Source organism: Choloepus didactylus, chromosome 3, assembly GCF_015220235.1.
Source record: "Choloepus didactylus isolate mChoDid1 chromosome 3, mChoDid1.pri, whole genome shotgun sequence".
Lineage (NCBI taxonomy): Eukaryota > Metazoa > Chordata > Mammalia > Pilosa > Megalonychidae > Choloepus > Choloepus didactylus.
The window spans coordinates 114,738,430-114,758,610 of NC_051309.1; the positions used below are offsets into that span (position 1 = coordinate 114,738,430).

A 20,181-nucleotide genomic window follows, 5' to 3' on the forward strand; every position below is an offset into this window, starting at 1 on the left:
TAACAAATAAATGCCCGTTATAAAAGCCAATCGATTTCTTAACGGCAGCAGTAGCAAACCGGAACACCTCCAAAAAGGTATGTCCTACTACCCACTATCTCAGAATGTGAACTTATTTGGAAATCGCATCTTCTTTATTTGGAATTAGGCAAGTTAAAATGCGGCTGCACTGGAGATGGGTGGGCCTTTAATCCAATACGACTCGTGTCCTTGTTAGATGGGGAGACACAGAGGAGATGGTCTTGTGACAAGGGAAACCTGATTGAGTTAAGCCACTAAGCCGAGGAGCACCAAGCATTGCCAGCCACAGAGAGAAGGCAGGAGAGAGGCACGGCAAAGATTGTTCCTTACGTCCTTTGGAGGGGGCATAGCCCTGCCAACACCTTGGTTTTGGACTTCTGGACTCCAGGACTGTGAGACAGTCAATTCCTGTTATTTTAAGCCATCCAGTTTGTGGCACTTTGTTACAGCGGCCCTAGGAAACCAAGATATACACCCACACATTCAGCCCTGGCCCTACCATTCCCCTATAGCTGTTCAGTCCCAAAACTCCCCTGGGAACCTGGCATCAAGTGTGAGAAAATCAGACTTCATCAGCAATTCCAGTGTTATGTTTAACATAACAGTTGTATGTTAAAAACTCTAATATTTGTTTACAGTTTTTTAAAAAAATCAGTTAAATATAATATCTTAAGTCTATTTCACTTTGAAATCATTCATTCTTCTGCAGAGTCTCTTTTTTCGTGACTCCCCAGACACCTACAAAACTCAAAGCATAAAATCCATCAGACAGATTACTTATTATTGATCTATGAAGAGAAGCTTTTCCTTGGTTGGATGCCCCTCACCTTGAGACACCTACCTAATATTCCTAGGAAAACCTTTCCCCATAATGTGCTTCAATCTTCTAGAATAATACTTTCCTGGAAATCCAACTCAGGCAAACCCTCACAAATCCACCACCAGACTACATTTTTCCCTTAGAACAGGGCAGTGTTGATCTCCTGATCTCCCCTCACACACAACCTTTTGCAGGACTATGCTAATTTCAACTGGTTAAGATTAATAGCTGTGTAGGCAGACTTTAAAATGGTCTCCAATAATCCCTGCCTCCTAGTATCCATGCCCTGTGTAATCTCTTCTCTTGATCTTGCTGGCAGACTCTATTGCCTCCTTTTGCACACAGTTGATGAAGAAGGCTGTCATGTTGGAGAGGCCACAGGACAAGAAGGGATGGCAACCTCTGGCCAACATTCAGTGAGAAAACAGAACCTTCTAACAATCATGAGCTTGGAAGCAAAACTTCCCCAGGAAAGCCTCTGAAGCAGAGGACCCAGTTAAGTCATGCTCATATTCTTGACCCACAGAAACTGTAAGAGAATAAACAAGTTTTGTTTTAAGCTATGTTTTGTGATAATTTGTTATGCAGCAAAAATAACTAATACAGCAGTAAAACTCAAAATTCAATTTTTCTCTTACATACTACTATGTGGATGCTTTAATATATATTTGAATTTTGGGGAAGATTATTATGATAAGTTTAACTTATATGTGCCGGCCAGTCAATAGGTATTTTTGCTCATCCCTGAATGTTTTCAGTTCCTGGGTCCCAGGACTCCAGCCTAGGAACAGGGAGATGACTGGGCATCTGGGACTTTTTGTCTTCATTCTCAATTTTTGCACAGTGGGAGCAATTGCATCCGTCATAACTGGAGCTTCTCAGTCTCACAATCATTAACTTACGTGAGCCTTACAATGTGACATCTTGCCAAAGTTGCTCAGCTGGCATCTTTTCGACCACCCGTTTCTTCATGTCATATTCTTTTGCCTATATACTGCACACTAAACATTTAAATTTCAAACCTTAAAAATGTATCATACTAGTTCACAGGACTGATAAGAATGGTAGGGAGAAAAAAATCACTTCATGATCTGAAAATAACTCCAAAATTAATCCCCAAATTAATGCAAATCAGGCTGCCAAATAATCTATGAGGTATCAGATGCGGTGAAGAAAATAAATCATCAATCCCTTTTTATCCTGTCATAACAACTTTGGTCTCAATGACTATTTTCTCGGTGACAGGGAAGCCCAACAGGAGCACACACTCACCAAAGACGGCACCATTGCCTTAGACGGGAAGTTGTTGTGCTCGTATTTTCACAACTTAAAGGAATATAAAAAGGTTTGTAAAATTATTTTCTTGGGAACAGAATTTTGACATGGATCCTGTCAGCAGCGCTTTAAGTTTTATCTAAAGCAATAGCCAAAATTCTGTTTGTGGGAAAAATAGAAGGCTCACCGTTTCGCTCTATTCCCGCCAAGAGGCACACACATATATTAACAGTCAAGCACAATAACGTTTGTCACTTAGATGGCTCCTCCTGGGCAAGGGAAAGGAGGGATAGGCCAAATGCCACCTGCATATAAAAAGTACCTCCTTTCTCCAAGAAATAAGAAATGATCAAACTTGAAACTTCATTTTAAAACAATATTTTTTGCGTGCATGTGTATATCAGTAAATTATTCTTTGTTACAAACAGCCACTCCAAGTGTCTGACCCTGAGGCCAACTATTAACACTCCTCACATAATACGTTCCTTGTGATAAACTGCAAAAAGCTTTCATGGGATGGACAATTGGTTAGAGAAGATGAATCTGTACCACAGAGTATGTGGCTAACATCAATTCCAGCTCCCAGCCCACCTATTTTCTCAGAATTCTGTCTCTTTTTTAAATCTTTCATTCAATGCACATTAGAAAAAAGTGCTAAGGGGTGACAAACCTAATTTGTTGTACTTTTTGTTTTACATCATGGGAAAAATATCCACACAAACAGATGCTAGTATAAAGACAGTTTTTTTAAAGAATGGTTGGTTTATGTTACTGCAATTTTCTCAAATTATGAATACATCAGTAATATTCAACACAGAAAAAGATTGACCAACGTAAGTGTTACATAGGGAAATGGCAGCAGATTTGCATTTCACCTCTGTCTTGTTTCTAGCATGGAATACTGGGTGCCACAGCTTGGAAATGCTCCAAAGATGAGCAATTCACACATAAAACTTAAAATATAATTTTGACCAAAAAAAAAAAAAAGTTGCTGTAAGTCAGTCACAAGCAATATCTTTTAATTTAAATCATTTAAGCCATATATAATATTCCTGGACATAAAATTGGTCTTTACTAGGTTTGGCAGTGGTAAAATCAAATTATGGTTTGAGAACCTACTGAGAAGTTCCCATTACAAAAAGAATTCTTCATATGAAGAATATTATTCCGTATTAGAAGCATCAACATTTTAAATAGCTGTTAGTTGGAAAGAAATTTACTGCAAAGAATGGTAAATTATGTGTATCTGTTTCCATAGGCAAGGTAACACGAAAGAGAAAATTCTCTTCCTCAGAGACCCATGTGGACTCACTCCTGTTTTCCTACAATCCTTCCTGTCAGCCTATGAGACTGACAGGAAGGATTGTAGGCCTGTGCTGACCTTCTTGAAATTTCAGCTCACTACTCCTATCCCTGAACCCAAGCTGGATTCTGATCCCTCCTTATCCTGTTCTTCTCTCCTATATACTATATGGATTACTTATTTGTTAGGTTTATAGTCTGTTTCCCCCCCCCAACCCCACCCTTAACAAAATACAAGTTCTACAAGGATGGGGACTTCTGTTTTGTACTGATGTACCCTCAAAACTTGGAATAGTACCTGACACACATATAACAGTCAATAAATAATTGTTGATTGAATGAATTTTAAAAGAGCATAAATGAGAAAGCATGTCTAAAACAAGGGGGCTAGCTAAGTAAAATCATTGTAATGGGATGGCTTCTGGATTGATGTAATCAACCCCACTCCCAGTCTTTCTGCATGATTCAAGCCTTTGCAAGCAGGCACTTAAAAAGGGGGAAGGAGTCCCATGTATTGGGTGTTTTGAATAGAGGAGAGGAGGCATTGCCACCTGAGATGAACCAGGATACCTTTGGAGTCTTGGCATTCAGGATATGACTGACAGATGCAGTGTTGGGGCTGGCATAAGGAGAATTCAATAACTATTGTTTGACTGAAGAAAAGAATGGCTTGCTTACAACTTTTATCCTGGCTGCAATGGTCCCCTAAGCTCCTTTTATGGTGGGGAATAATCTGACAAGTGGAGATAGGTCTCTACAGGTCATCTGAACAGGGTAGACGTCAGGTCAACCACAGAAACCCTGAGCTGTGACAAGGACTCAGAATTTTTATAAAACTCTTCTATCTTCTGCCACTACCATCATCCCTGTCTGGACACGTGTCTGTCAGAGCAGAGCCCCCTCTTCACTGTCTCAACTCCCTCAAGGTTGTGACATTAGAAGCAGAGGCTTATCTCTCATTGGGTCTTAGAGGTACATAAGCCCAGGTGTAGGGGTGGTGGGGTGTCCAATTAATTATCAAGGGCTCAACTACTTTGTCTAATAGAGTTTGAACACTTAGAAATTAAAGTTACTTTAATCAGGCATAGTAAAACTTTCACTGATTTACAATGCATTTTAAACAAAAAGCACATTTAATATAAAACTTAGCATGACATGACTTTTACTTTTTTTTTTTTCCTAATAGGAGTTAATGATAATATTCTACAAATCTACTACATAGGCAGACACTTGGTTTTCTTTCTCCTTTTCTTAGGTGGAGATAATAAAAAACAGAAATTTAAGAAATTCTCAATATAATCCATCCCTTCGTTATCTAAACCAATGGGCTTAAAATTTTAATTTATAGGACACATGGGGAGAAGGGAGAACATTTTGTGGCCTCACCCAGAAACTGATTTAGTAAAGCCAGCAATCTGTACTTCAAGAAGCATTCTAGGTGATTCTGATGTGTTTCATAGATTCCATTGGCAAACACAGATGTACCCCTTTGACATTAGACAGAATGCAGAAAGGAAGATGAGAAGAACAGAGGCTAACCAGAATTTAAAGATTTGGTTCACTGCATAATAGTAATAAGATAGTAATAACAAGTAATAAAGGCAAACAGGCAGTCATAAGGCATACATTTACAAAGCCATGAACACCCTTCTGGAAATAAATCAGCAAACGTTGCTGTTAATGAGTACATAAACTGCTAAAAATGCATTTAGTCATTGATGGGGGTTCAGATTTTACGTAATAATTCAACATGCTCCTTCTGTAGAATGACAGAGTAATATTAAATATATCAAGCATGAAATGATTCTGTGACTAATAAATAAAAGCTTAGATATTTATAATTATAATTATAGTAAGCTCAAGAAAAGTGAATCTTGGATAGTCTACCCCTTTGAATTTTTACTTCCATGGGAACTGGCTGTGGGCACTACCTAAAAATCTCATCCAAAGGTCAGAGGTCAATTTTGGTTTCCTGGTTTGTTTTAGGCAGTTTTTATGCTGATTCACTCTATTTTTTCTCCCAGGAGTTTTCCTTTATAAATATTTAATATAAACACTATTCAATTTCATTGTTCCATGGAGATAGGCTGGCAGAGTAGATTAGCTAATGTGGGGGACATACTGGAACAATCATGAAATAGCCACTCAATGAATTATGTGTCAGCATAATACTAATGATGATTTATATAGCAATATGAAAAAATGCTTCTGATATAATAAAAAAATAAAAATAAAAATTCAAAATTACATATTTATTATAGTTATACCTATGCAAAATCATATACTATCAAGACAATGATGATTAACTGGAGACTGTAGAGAGATGGGTTTACCACACCTGCAAGGCTCACTAACTAGATAGCAGTTGAGTACTGCTGACTGCTAACGTGATTGTCCCACAAGAAGATCCACCAGACATGACCTCTCTCTTCCAACTCCAAGGAGATTAATACACCACATGCCACAGACCATTCATCTAGCCCTTGATAACCCAGTTTACTGTTTACAAATATTGCAATAGTACTTCTTTTTCTATAAGTTATATTATTTTCACAATTAAAAAACCAATATAGCAATAAAATTTAAAACAGTATATTTCTTTCTTATACCCTTTCATGTCTTTCAAAGAGGTTCATAGGTTCCCAAAGATAGCTCATGTGAAACACTGATTTTTACCTGTGGGCTAATCATTTAAACTCTCTGGGCCTATTTCCTCATCTGTAAACTAGGCATGCTTTGAACTTTGCTGTATAAGAAGCAGTATGCATAGTAGGGTGCAAAAAAACATAGGATTTAGAGCCTAGGCTCTGAAACTTAGTTGCTACATAAGTTAAGTTACAGTACTTCTCAGAGCCTCAAGTATAAAGTGAGCAATATCTACCTTTGAGGGCATTTTCATATATGACCCCCAAAAAAGTTCCTGCTCTATTAATGATAGCTATTATTATTGTAACAGTGCTTTGTAAACTCCAAAGCATATTATGCATTTCTGATGATGCTGACAGAAAAGGGGAGAAAAAGACATGAACAGAATTGACAGGAGAAGAGAAACACAGTACCGGGAGTATGAAGGTACAAGATGTGTGGAGAGCAGTGACTAGCATGGCATGACTAGGGGATGAGATGCCTAAGGAAATCAGATTAGAAGTGCAGGATGAAGATGAGTCTCATTTTTATACTCAAGAACATGGGAAGCCACTGCAGGCATTTTGAGAAAAAAAATATAACAAGACCAGACCTATGCTTCAGGAAAATAACTGTTTGCAAATGTGGAGGATGGTATGGAGGGAGAAGAGCTGGAGACAGGACAACCACTTGGTTAGGAAGCAAGAGAGCATGAAATTGAGCTAGAACCACAGCGATGAGGTACAGAGGCAGATCTGAGAGGCATGGGAGGAGGCAAGAGTCCAAATGAAATAAGGCGGGAAACAATCATGATATGGGTGGTAATGGAATGGAGATGACAAATAAAAGAAACCTTTAGATGATCTTCATGCGTAAAGGAAGAAAAGAGAGAAGTTGAATATGATTTCAAAGTTTCAGCCAGGGTCTTGGAGAATGTAAATTCAATTGATCAAGATACAGAACAAGGGAAGAGGAGCAACTAGGTGAAGGAAGGTAATGAGTTTAGTTTTGGACAAAAGAAGTCAAAGTCAAAGGCATTTAAAGAGATGTCCAACAGGCAGAAAAGGAGAGAGACCTCGGCTTCTTATGTAGAGTTGGGAGTCATCACCATAGACATAAGACTTGAAAACCAAGGGGACTGGATAAGAATCAAAGAGTGTTTAGGACCTCCAAAATCATAAATTATGGGAAAGAGCTTTAATAAATGTAAAGACATCTATGTAGGCATTAATAAGGGAGGAGAGAGGTTATCTACGATGAAGCCTCCACCAAAAGTGGACTTGAATAGAGGTAACATGGTATAAAAGTGAGAACAATAATATCTACAAATACCATCCTAACTTATTAAATTTGTGATTTTTGTATTACTCTGTAGAAATAAAAGGTAATAAAATCACTGGGTTCTTTTAGGTATAGAAATCAGTACTCATCAAAACTCAATGCTTCTAAATTTCTTCAGGGAAATTTAAACCAAATCTTCTTTTCAGATTAATAAGTATCCAAAGTGACTAATGCAAAAATTTCAGTGTTTATTTACATATTGCATATCTCAGAAAGTTTAAAAAAAAAAATGAAGTTTCAGCAGGAAGTCAGCAAATGCACAAGCACCTGCCTAGCTCTAGCACTTGGGGGAAAAGGATGGTGGGAGTCCTGATGGCAGAACTTCAAAGGCCCCAATCACTTTCCAAGGAAGTGCCACATTTGCTCTGTGAAAATAGGGGAGTATTGGGGTTAGGGAAGGGATGAAGAGGAAAAGGGAGGGAGAAAAGGAGGGTTAGACTCCTTTAAACAATTTAATTTAGACATTTAGGAAGTATTTAGGCATATAAAAACAGTCATAAGCTTAGTAGTTCACATTTTGCTATTTAAAGTTACTTCCTTTTAAATTTTTGTCCCCAATTCTCTTATTCGGTTCAAGTTTTATATAAAACTATGTTAACAATTCTAGAGACTTCACACTTTATTTTGTACATCCGTCTAGGTCATTTTAGACCCTGTTGAGCAATACTGAAGTACTACAACAAGAAAGGAACTTTGTACTGTGAAATTTGACTGTCCATCAAATATCCAGGATGGGACAGTACTGCAGAGAAACAATCTGCTAGCACACCATTAAATATAGCTTGCTTTCCCATGAAATCATGTCTATGGATTTGCTTGTTTCTAAATTAGGACTCGACTCACAGGAAACAGGTTCTGATTTTCCCTCCAAATTACAAGCTGAAAGTTTTATTAATATTTTGTGTTAAAACAAAAGGCCAAAAGCCTTGCAATATTTTGAAAGACAAATGATACATGTATATACTTATATTTTGAAATTTTTACTTGCTTCTCAAAATAGCTTCAAATAATGGTATTAAAAGTATGTCAAACATTTATAACCCAACTATAACCTTTGATTTTAAAATCTTCAGTTAAAATGAGTGATTCATTATAATGATGGGAGATAGTAAAGAAAATCTCCCATATTCACATATGTGGAGTCTTTTGAAATTAATCAAACTAGCTGGACCCTTTCAGCACTTCGCAAAAAAAAAAGTCACTGCAAAATCAAACTATTTCCTAACCTAAAAGTAATAAATGCATACCTCCTCATTTTCTGAAATGAAGAAATATGTATTTAAACTGGAAATTTTAATGACTATTAAAAATATTTTAATTAATTCATCTATTTTATTTATTTTTTGTTTTCTGCTACTGTAAGTAAATGGATTAACACACCTAGCCCCTTAAGGACCAAAATATACCATACCTTCTTCATTGCTACTTTCTTTATTCAGTGAAGATGATACCTAAAAGATAAGAATAGGAAAGAATCTCTGTTAGAATGAATATTTATATGTGAAAACTGCAACAGTTCTTTTCATGAAATTATAGAATATATTTTATACACAATGGTTCTCTAACCTGAAAAAAGTAAATATTCCTCTTTGCCTTCTGATTATCATTGCTTATTTTTTTTTCAGATAAACCAGAGACTTAGAGTCAAATACAAAAAGCATGTTTGGAAATATTTTCTTTCATTAACTCATGGGAACTACTGAAGGCTTTGTGCTGAGACTATGAAGAGAGGTTTTCTTTCAATGGCTTCCAAGACTGAGGTCTCTGAGAACAAAAATCAAACACACACACACACACATTCATACATATGTGCACTGGCATATACACACACACACACACACACACACACATATATATTGTATAATTATTTAGCTGTCTCATAGAACTTTTAAATTAATTTGATTGTTTATTCCCATGCCTAGGTCAATATTCTTAGAACAGATGTATATAACCTATAGTGGACAAGTTTAAAAGAGGTTTTTCTCAGACATAAGATTTTTTTTTTTCCTAATCAAGAAAAATACTTTTATATTTGTTTGTCTTTTTTTTTCAACATATTATTGGGAGAGTCATTTCCATAGAGAAGAGTGCATAAAGCCTATACCGTTAAAGAGTAATTAAAAGTGAACCCCTATGTAATCACCGCCCTTTCCAATTTGAGAAATGGAATATGTTGGGCTCCTCCCCAATCATTACCTCCTCACCCCTAGGGATTACCACTATCCTGATTTTATAATAGACTTTTCAGATTTCAAACTTAATAATCAACTTCTAATTCTCTGAATCTGTTCACCTTCAAAAATGAAAAATCCACCTCTAACACATGTGGGGTCTGGGACAAAAGTACCAAGGGAGGACCACTTATCAAAGTTACACATCAAGCTAACAAAGTATAAATAGAATATAAAATATGTTCCTCCCTACTATCTTGACAAACTACCTTTGTAATAACCTGGAAGCTCTTAGTTAGAATTCCGGACACCTCAGAGACATGTGCCAGAATATGGCCGAGTAAGGAAAAGAGGTGTGTGGCCCTCTTCCTGCTTTCCCCTTCTCTTCCTGCCCCAGGCTCTATTCTGCATCGGGAGGTCTCACCCACACATGAGATAGAAATGCCACACATCTGTATATCCCCTACCCCTCATCGGTCACCCAATGGCCCATGCAGAAGTAATGCTGAGCGCACTGTCAGGTGGCTGGACCTGGGAGATGCCATGCAGGCCCTGCAAACAGGCTTGAAGCTGTTTGTGCAAAGAATTCCAGGGTCTTGGGTAGTCAGAACAAGGTCTAGAAGGGAATGCATAGGCTCCTGGTGAGTCCATAACTTTGGCCACCAATCTTCTTGCCCTATGGGAGAGACATGGCTGGAAGAGGGCCAAAGTGAGACCCTTTATAGAAGCAGGACCCAAGTAAGGGAACCTCCTCACTTAGGTTCAAGGGCAGTACAGAATAGGAAGAAAGCAAATTTAAATTTCAGCGGTATTAAAGTATTCTTCCAAATCAAAAGTGGTTTAAAGTTATTTTCTCTTACATTCTTTAAGAAAAAGGCTGATCAAATATTATTTATTTTCTTTATATCATAAAAAAGATGAAGCAACTATGTAAATAAGAAAGACCCTTGTACAAATTTTATGTTAGATGTCTTTGAGATTTTCCAAGTACTTCAGCAGACAAGAAAAACTCTATTCAGTTCCTTCACACAGAGAAAAAGGCTTAACTATGGCTGGTTTTGAGGACAGTCTTTAAAAAAAATCTGGGTGTGACAGTAACATAACAAAAATCATACTCATTAAGATTAGGCCTTTGGAATTTGATGGCTCTATTTTCCTAAATAGACTATAAAATAGAGTAACTTTCTTAATAGTGCAAGTTAGTGCACTGAAAGTGCAACTTGCTTAAACTGTGCAGGACACCAACTGCAAAGTTTGTTGGAAAGTTAGCTGTTCAGATTTCCTGTTTAAAATTAGCAGCTGCTTCTTGATGGAACTGCCAAATGTTTCAGAGGAAGAAAATGGACAGTGTATAAAAATAGAATAATTGAGCAGCTTCTCTTTAACTAAAAAGCATTGCAGAAAAGAAATGGGCAAGTTTTTCTATCTAAAACATTTATCATTCAATTTTTTTAACAACTTCCAGATGTTTTTCTTTCTTCACTCTTAAAATGTATACTTATAATGTACAAAACCTTATGTAAAAGAAAACACAAAGCACAGGTAAGCCCAACATGAGATTATCACTATTAAAATTTGGGGCAATTTTTGGTATATTTTTTCCTATTGAGACATGCCAAAAGATAGACCAACATTTAACTTCGAAAACAACAGCAACAACAACAATGGGTTCATGATGCACACACCAGTGATTTAACTCTTCACCTATTTCCAGTGATGTCCCGATTCTTACACTTACCGACAAATATTACATTCACTTATAGAAATGGAAGAACAAAGAAATGCAAGGAGTGGCACCTGAAAGGGCTCCCCAATCCCAACTCTCACCCTCAGAGGTCATTATCATTACCTTGTCAATGTAAGAAAATAAGAAAGGATTTTGGTTACTTACTTCTCCTTATTTTTAGTAGGGAATAAATGTGGGCACCCTCTACTCATCTAAGATAACTTCTTCACAAATCAGTGAGTATTGTTTTATACGCTCATTCTAAAAATGCCATCTCCTCCTCTTCCCCATTCCAAAAATACTTCTCATGAATCATCTTTAGTTTCTTTCAAACAAATCCAGCATTCTCATTACCAAAGTATTCCTCATTCTTTCATCAAAGAAATCTTACTACTGGCATCTGCTCCTATTCTCACTAAACTGTATTTTTAATGAATATTGAATTATTCATAAAACTGCCCTATACCTGAGTCTCTCCTTCAAATAACTCCAACAGGTCCCTATAAGCATTTTCACCTGCAGTTTACATCTGTTCAAAATGATTAACAAATACGCACTCAGAATCAATTTAAAGTATCCTGTCTTAATGTATGACATGAAGATAAATATTCTGTGATTTTATTATAAGGATTTAAAATTAAAGGGAAAAAGTCTCAATTTTTCATTCAGGTGTAGCAGAGTATTAGCTGAATTAAATTACCTTGGACAGTCTCTTCCTGCATTATATTTCCACAGCTCATAAGGCAGTTACTTTATATTCATTTTACTTTCACACTTCCTTTCTGATTTTTACTTTAGAAATCAACAAATATGACCAATTTTCAGTTATCTATAGTAAAGATTAAATAGACTATGAAATAGAATAAGATTAAAAGCATTTATAAATTTATGTAAGTTTAATCCCCTTTCTCTTCCTTTCAAAATTTAAGCATCTAGCAGCTAACTAAATGATTGATTTTACTTTCATTTCCCTTGTCCATCTTCCAGTGGTAGTGCAGTGCAAAGGCATCAGAAGACAGGCACAAAAAGAGAAAGGAGGAAGGAGAAAGAAATTGTCTAGAACCAGACCCTGAAATCAAGAAAAGCCATTTTTATGAATCCACCATAAAGACGTGATATTAAGGTTTCTCTTTTCTGTTGGCTATAACTCTTTGTGCTATTTTAGCAGTCCCCGTGGGGTTTATACTGTACATCTTTAACTTATCAGTCTATCTTCACATGATAATATACCACTTCACATATGGCCTAACAACCTTAAAATGGCATATTTCCATTTATCTACTCCTTGTCTTTGTGCTATTGTCATACATTTCACTCTTACATGTTATAAGTCTCATACTGCATTTGTTTGTTTGTTAATTTGTTTGTTAGTCAATTATCTTTTGCAGAGACTTAACAAGAAAACAAGCAATACATTTACCCATGTAGCTATCTTTTCTGTTGTTCCTTTGTGTAGGTCCAGTTTTCCATCTGCTATCACTTTCTTCTCCATGAAGAACTTCATTTAATATTTTCATAGTTTGAGCCAACAGGTGATGAATTCTTTCAGCTTTTATATGTCTGAAATGTCTTTATTTTGCTCTCATTTTTGAAAAATATTTATTCTGGGCACGGAATTTTATGTTAACAGTTTTTCTTTCCCCTTTCAAGACTTTAAAGATGTTGCTCCACTGTTTTCTTGTTTGCTTTGTTTCTAATGAGAAATTTGTAACTCTTATCTTTGTTCTTTTGTATATAATATCTTTTTTCCCTCTGGCTGCTTTTAAAATTTTCTCCTAATCACTGTTTTAAGCAATTCAATTATGATGTGCCTCGGTATTGTTCTCTTCATGTGTCTGTAGTTTATTTGGAATTTTTGATCTGTGGGATTTCTAGTTTTTGTTAAATTTGAAAAAATTCTGGCTATTACTTCTTTAAATTCTTTGTCTGACTTTTCCATCCCCAGTCTCTTCTCCTTTGGGGACTCCAAATTACTTACATATTAGGTTGCCTGAAGTTGTCCACAGCTCATTAATGATCTTTTCATTTTTAAAAAAATCTCTCCTCTCTTATTTTCATTTTGCATAGTTTCTATTGCTGTTTTCAAGTGCACTAATCTTTACTTCTCCAATGTTTAATCTGTTATTAATCCCATATAGCATACTTTTCATCTCATACATTGTAATTCCAATATATATTGCCATGTCATATGGTGATTCTTCACTTAACTTTCTGAGGAACTGCCATACTGTTTTCCATAGCAGCTGTACCATTTTACGTTGCCATCAAGTAATGGAACAGGTGTTTCTACTTCTCCACATCCTCTCTAACACTTGCTGTTTTCTGCCTTTTTAATTAACAACCATTCTAATGGGTATGAAATGGTATCTCGCTGTAGTTTTGATTTGCATTTCCCTGAGGACTAATGATGATGAGCATCTTTTCATGTGCTTTCTGGCCATTTGTACATCTTCTTTGGAGAGATGTCTGTTCAAGTCTTTTGCCCATTTTCAAATTGGATTGTCTTTTTGTTGTTAAGTTGAAGGATTTCCTTACATATTCTGGATATTAGATCTTTATCAGATATGTGGTTTCCAAATATTTTCTCCCACTGTGTAGGCTGTAGTTTGACTTTCATTATAAAGTCTTTTGAAGACCAGAAGTTTTTAATTTTGATGAGGTCCCATTTAACTATTCTTTTCTTTTGTTGCTTGTGCTTTGGGTGTAAAGTCTAAGAAACCATTACCTAACACAAGGTCCTGAAGATGCTTCCTTATGTTTTCTTCTAAGTTTGATAGTTCTGGCTCTTATATTTACATCTTTGTTCCATTTTGAATTGGTCTTTGTATAAGGTGTGAGTTAGCAGCCCTCCTTGTTTTTAAAAATGAAGATCCAATTTTCCCAGAACCATCTGTTACAGAGACTATTCTTTCCCAATTGAGTAGTGTTTGTCCCCTTGTCAAAAATAGTTGATCATAAACGTGAAGGTTGATGTCTGAGCCCTCCATTCAATTCCATTGGTCTATATGTCTATTGCTGTGCTAGTACCATGATGTTTGGATTACTGCGGCTTTGTAACAAGTTTTAAGATTGGGATATGTAAATCCTTCAACTTCCTTCTTCTTCTTCTTTTTTTTTTTTTTTTTTTGATGAATATATATTTACTAGTATACACTTCCTACCACAATTCTATTTAATTGGCCAAAAGGTTAGTCCATTTCTCTTTGTGCATTTTAAAAACTGCCCATTCACCAAAGCAGTTACATGAAGTTAAAATCTCAACTAATCAACTCATCCTGAGTATTCAGTCAATATACATGCAGAAACTGAAAGTTTCTATTACTATCTGGCCTTGTTTTGACCATACTTCAGACTCATTTAACATCTTCAGAGAAGTCTCAGGACGTTAATATTTGGATACATGTCACACTTGTTAATGAATAGTTTACTCATTCTAAGCCCTCTAAGAAAAATTTGAGGCTTATAATTTGTTTCCATACAAGCCCAGGACTGATATAGTCTGAATCTGACCAAGCTTAATGGAAAACTTTAACCTCTTAAGTTATTCTAAAGCAACCAAAGGACAAACAAAAGCTGACAGTAATTTGAACACAGTACAGTGTTCAGTATACAACAGAGAGACTTGGGAATATACACCTAAATAACTCTGATTCAAAAATCTCATTGTGGTCCTAAAAAGATGAACTGTCATGGAGTATAATACTTTGACTACAAAGAGTTTTGTCATTACAAGTTGATAAACTCTCTATGAGAAAGTATTACCTAATCTGAACTCTAAGAATCCTGAATCACTGATGAGGCTGCTAACAGGGCATATCTTTGACTTAAAAATGTTTTAATGCTGAAATCCCTCACATGACAAATTCCCACAGAGCTGATAAAGAAGGGATTGCTTTCTTCGCATTGTGATTTCTCCTGTAGTATTTAGTGAAAAATCAGTATAGCACTTTCCTCATTATCATGAAGCTCAGCGAGATTACCAAGCCATTAATTAAAGATGAATGTTAATGTTTCTAAATTTTAACCTTATTCTCCTAATATAACTATGTAGATGATATCTATGTCCTTCAATTACTTTTTTTTTTGAGGACTATTTCTCTACTAATATGATAGAAAACAATTAAAAGACAGGTTATAAGATAGAAAACTTAATCTTGCAGCTTTTGAGACAAAATATCTATTAACTCTATTATTTATAAATTCAAAATCAAAATAAGATAGTCTTAGTGATTAGTGATTAGTAAGAGACAGACTGTTTGGACAAAGATGAAATGTTTTTTTTTGTTTGTTTTCCTTTATTTTTTTTCCTTAAGGAAGTAATAATAAATACTGATGAAAAATAGGCTCAGGATGTAATTTACATAGATATGAAATTAAAAACTTTGAGAAAAAACCCTGATGTTGTGGCCTGCATTATTATAATGACTTCCCTGCAGTTTCCCTGAGTCTCCATGGTCTATCTTTACCAGTGCAGTCATAGTCATCCTGTTAATGTTTAAGTCAGATCCTATCACTCTTGCTCAAAACCCTCCAATAGCACCCTACCTCATTCAGAATAAAAAACAAAATTCTTAAAAGAGTTTTCACAGGGTTTTTCATAATTTGCCTCCGTTTCCACCACCAAATCCGAACATCTCTGATCTCATCTCCCCTTTTCTCCCCATACTCTCTGTCTCCTTGGATGTTTCTTGAAAATGTCAGGCAACCTCTTGCCTCATGAATGGTGGATAACTCAAGGGAACAGGATAGCACAGAAGAGACCAAATGCATACTAATACCAATAAATGAGTGATGTTAAGAAAAACAGCATCATATGGAATGAGTTAAATGGTTAATGTGCTTTTAAAAATAAAAAAGGTTTGAAGGTTTTTTATTTAAATTCCTTGGGTTAAAAATAATAGACTTCAATGCTATTACTTTTAACTTTATGCTTCCCAAAAGAACCTGACACATTCATTGCTAGATTTTTCAGAATTTCTGCTAGACTTCCCCATGACATTTGTAAGATTGAAAGATGCCTTGGACATTTATTCCTTACCGATTCAACTAAGGATCTTGCTTCCTCTTGAGTGCAACAGAAAGGGCTACCGCATACCTGCACATTTGTACTGGAGAGGAAAAGAAAATGTTACTATTAAACAGGATGAAAAAGGATCGATTACCAAAAAAGAAAACCAATTCCAAATACTCCACATTGAATATATAATTCCAGTCAGCGAACAAGGAACTAAATGAATATAAATTAGGACAACTAAAATTACTGTATATTCTTCCAGGCAAGATTACAAATATAGATTGCTCCATAGCATAACAATCTCCATAACTGAAAAAAAATTAATGATATGATGCAAATCCCAATAATTTCAAGGTACATAAAAAGGCTCTACCACAACCAACACTTTACCTTTCCTGAAGAAAAGAAGAACCACATGTGGCCTATACAAAGATGATTATAACGAATTTTCTGGTAAAGAGAGGTGATTAAAACTGTAACTGGCCACTAAAAGATGTTCTGGAATCTCTTTCTGACAGTACAGAAGATTTGAGTTAAGAGTGGAGAGAGGAAATGATATGAAAATGAAAACTCTGCATTTTCTTAAAAGTAGGGAAGTTCAGCAAGGCAAAACAACAGCAGTTTCTTTCTAGGTTAGTAAAGATTCTGTAAAGTCAAAACCTTTCCTATATTCTCATAAGCATGCCACCCAGTGTGTATTTCTTAATTCCTAGATGAAAGCAAAGGCATTGTTTCTCTCAATGATATAAGACTGATATTTTTTTCTCATTTCATCAAAGAAACCAGCAGATTAAAATAGAGAAGTGGTGAATTAAAGTCTAATTGACTTTTTAAAATAGAAGGGAAAAGTGATTAGCAGATCCCTAAATGAGAAAAATTAGTAAGTGAAACACACACACACACACACACACAGACACACACACACACACAGATTTTCCCCCCAAGTATATCTAGGGAATATACATTATCACAAAGACTTTGTGAAAAATGTTGGGATAGCTATGATAAAAAGATCTATTTATCTTTTAAATTATATCTGTCTGTAATCTGACATTGGGTATAGAGCAATTAAAGCATGTGGTCATTTTGGTTTCTGTCCAGACTCAAAATGTGGGACTTATTTTCATTCTTGACATCAATAAAATGTGGTGAAGGTTGGCATTATTGCTCTTAAGACTGTATATTTTTTGTATTCTTTTCTCCACAGCCCATGATAAGCTGAAAAGGGAGGGCCTCATAAGCCAGATGTTTCCCTAATCAAAGTCAAAAAGAAATCATAAAAGAATTAGGCATACAATTAGACCTTAGAGAGTGTCAAATGCTAGTCCTGTGAAGAAAGTGTGGTATATACTAAATATGTTATATACAATGAGGTTAACAAATAACCTAAATCAAAGTAAAACATTTCCCGGAAATTCTGAGAAAATGATGGTGACAGAGCCTTCTCTAAATAGGATTGCCAGACAAAATACAGAACACCCAATTAAATATGAATTCCAGGCAATTAACAAATTATTTTTAGTATAAGAGTGTCCAGCGGCGGCCAGTGCTGTCGACTGGTTTACATCGCCAGCTTCTATATGTTGCTTCCTTTTTTTTGTTGGATATTACCTTTTAAAACATCAAGATTACATGTATGCTGTGAGGGACCATGGTATGTTTGCATATATAAAGTCATAGCCAGAGGATTTTCGCAAAAAAGATAAGAAAACTTATGCTGAAATTCTTGAAGAATTCCATCCAGTGCGTTGAAGTATCCAAAATGCTTGCTCCAATTTCACTGATATTTTGTTATTTCTGAATTTTATGGAACATGTTTCCATGACATCTGGAGACTATATTAATCAGTATGTTAACCCCTTGTAATTAAAATGGTCATCATGTAAATAAAATGTATATACACATGGTGGAATACTATGCAGCAGTAAGAAGGAATGATGTCGTGAAACATATGACAACTTGGATGAACCTTGAAGACTAATGCTGAGCGAAATAAGCCAGGCACAAAAAGAGAAATATTATATGCTACCACTAATGTGAATATTGCTGGGGGAGAATGCAGGGGTGTTGGGCTTCCCCACCTCGCTGGTTGGTAATGTGCTCACAGACATTGGGGACTGGTGGTTTGATGGGTTGAGCCCTCAATCACGGGACTTGCCCTTTGGAAGACTGTTACTGCAAAGGAGAGGCTAGGCCTGCTTATAATTGTGCCTAAGTGTCTCCTCCTGAATGCCTGTTTGTTGCTCAGTGTGGCCCTCTCTCTCTAGCTAAGCCAACTTGGTGGATGAAATCACTGCCCTCCCCACTACATGGGATCTGACACCCAGGGGAGTGAATCTCCCTGGCAACGTGGAATATGACTCCCGGGGAGGAATATACACCCGGCTTCGTGGGATGGAGAACATCTTCTTGACCAAAAGGGGGATGTGAAAGGAAATGAAATAAGCTTCAGTGGCAGAGAGATTCCAAAAGGAGCCGAGAGGTCACTCTGGTGGACACTCTTACACACAATATAGGTAACCCTTTTTAGGTTTTAATGAATTTGAATAACTAGCAGTAAATACCTGAAACTATCCAACTACAACCCAAAACCCATGAATCTTGAAGATGATTGTATAAAAGTGTAGCTTATGAGGGGTGACAATGTGATTGGGAAAGCCATGTGGATCACACTCCCCTTTGTCCAGTGTATGGATGGATGAGTAGAAAAATGGGGGCAAAAAAAAAAAAAAAGCACCCAGTGTACTTTTTTACTTTAATTGTTCTTTTTCACTTTACGTTTTGTTCTTATTATTTTTATCTGTGTGGTAATGAAAATGTTCAAAAACTAATTTTGGTGATGAACGCACAAATATATAATGGTGCTGTGAATAACTGATTGTATACTTTGTATGACTGCATGGCATGTGAAGGTATCTCAATAAAATTGAATTATTAAAAAAAATGGTCATCATGGGAAAAAAAAAGAGGCAATAGCATTGGAAAATGAGACTAGACAGGTGGCAGGGGTAAAATCTTGGAAGACCCTGTTTGTTCTACCATGACAAGTCTGGATTTTATCAGTGTTTCTTAACAGAGGCTCATCAGAATCACCTAAGGAACTAATAAAACATGCTTAGATCCTACACCCCAGAGATTCTAATCCCCTAAGTTTAGAGAAGGGGACAACATATCTGACCTTTCATACAATTTCCCTAGGTAATGCTGATGTGCTGCACACTGATTAAGAGATCAGCTGTGATAAATAATATGGACGTAAACTGGACTAAGTGAGGGAGGAAACAGGTTAAAAAGGGGTGTGTGCATGTATGCTTAACAATAGAGTGCATTTTAAGGAATTAAGAGGGATAAACAAATCATTGTGTAAAGGCAAAAGAAATAGAAATTAACAACCCTGAATATATTTTACAAATTAAATATTGGTTTATAAAATGAGAAAAACTGAGAGAAATGAGTTAAAATTCTGAAGAGATTTTGACTTTAAATTATCTAGAAGCACATAGCTTAAATTCTCAAACTTATATCCTGCAAATTCTTAAGCTAAAAAAAATGAAATTTTGTTGTATTTAAAAGAAAATATAGAAGAGGTAGTAGAGTAGCTAAGAGAGTAGGTTCTGGAATCTAGGTATAATTCCCGGCTCTATCACTCACTGTATGACTTAGATTACTTAATATCCATGTGGCCTCAACTTCCTTGTGTGTAAATAGAGATAACCATGACACATATCTTATAGGGTTTTTATGAGTATTAATTAGATAATACTTTTAAGCCATTCAGAACAATGCCCGGAACATCAAGTTCAATGAATGCCAACTCTTACTGTAAGGTAATCCTTACCATTACCTAGAAGGCTATAGCAAAATGACTTCAGAGATTAAAAATAAA

General features: G+C 35.9%; 1 protein-coding gene across 1 annotated transcript in view; it reads right to left on the bottom strand.

The window, feature by feature from the left end:
* Positions 1-7,552: 7,552 nt before the first annotated feature.
* PPA2 (inorganic pyrophosphatase 2) overlaps positions 7,553-20,181 on the bottom strand; it is an 89,266-nt gene continuing 76,637 nt past the window's right edge. Inside the window, exons 9-11 of the mRNA XM_037830383.1 lie at positions 16,320-16,389; positions 8,796-8,835; positions 7,553-7,749 (exon numbers count right to left, since the gene is read on the bottom strand). Of these exons, the coding sequence (XP_037686311.1) occupies positions 7,721-7,749; positions 8,796-8,835; positions 16,320-16,389 (139 nt within the window). The 3' untranslated portion in view covers positions 7,553-7,720. The remainder of the gene's footprint in view (positions 7,750-8,795; positions 8,836-16,319; positions 16,390-20,181) is intronic.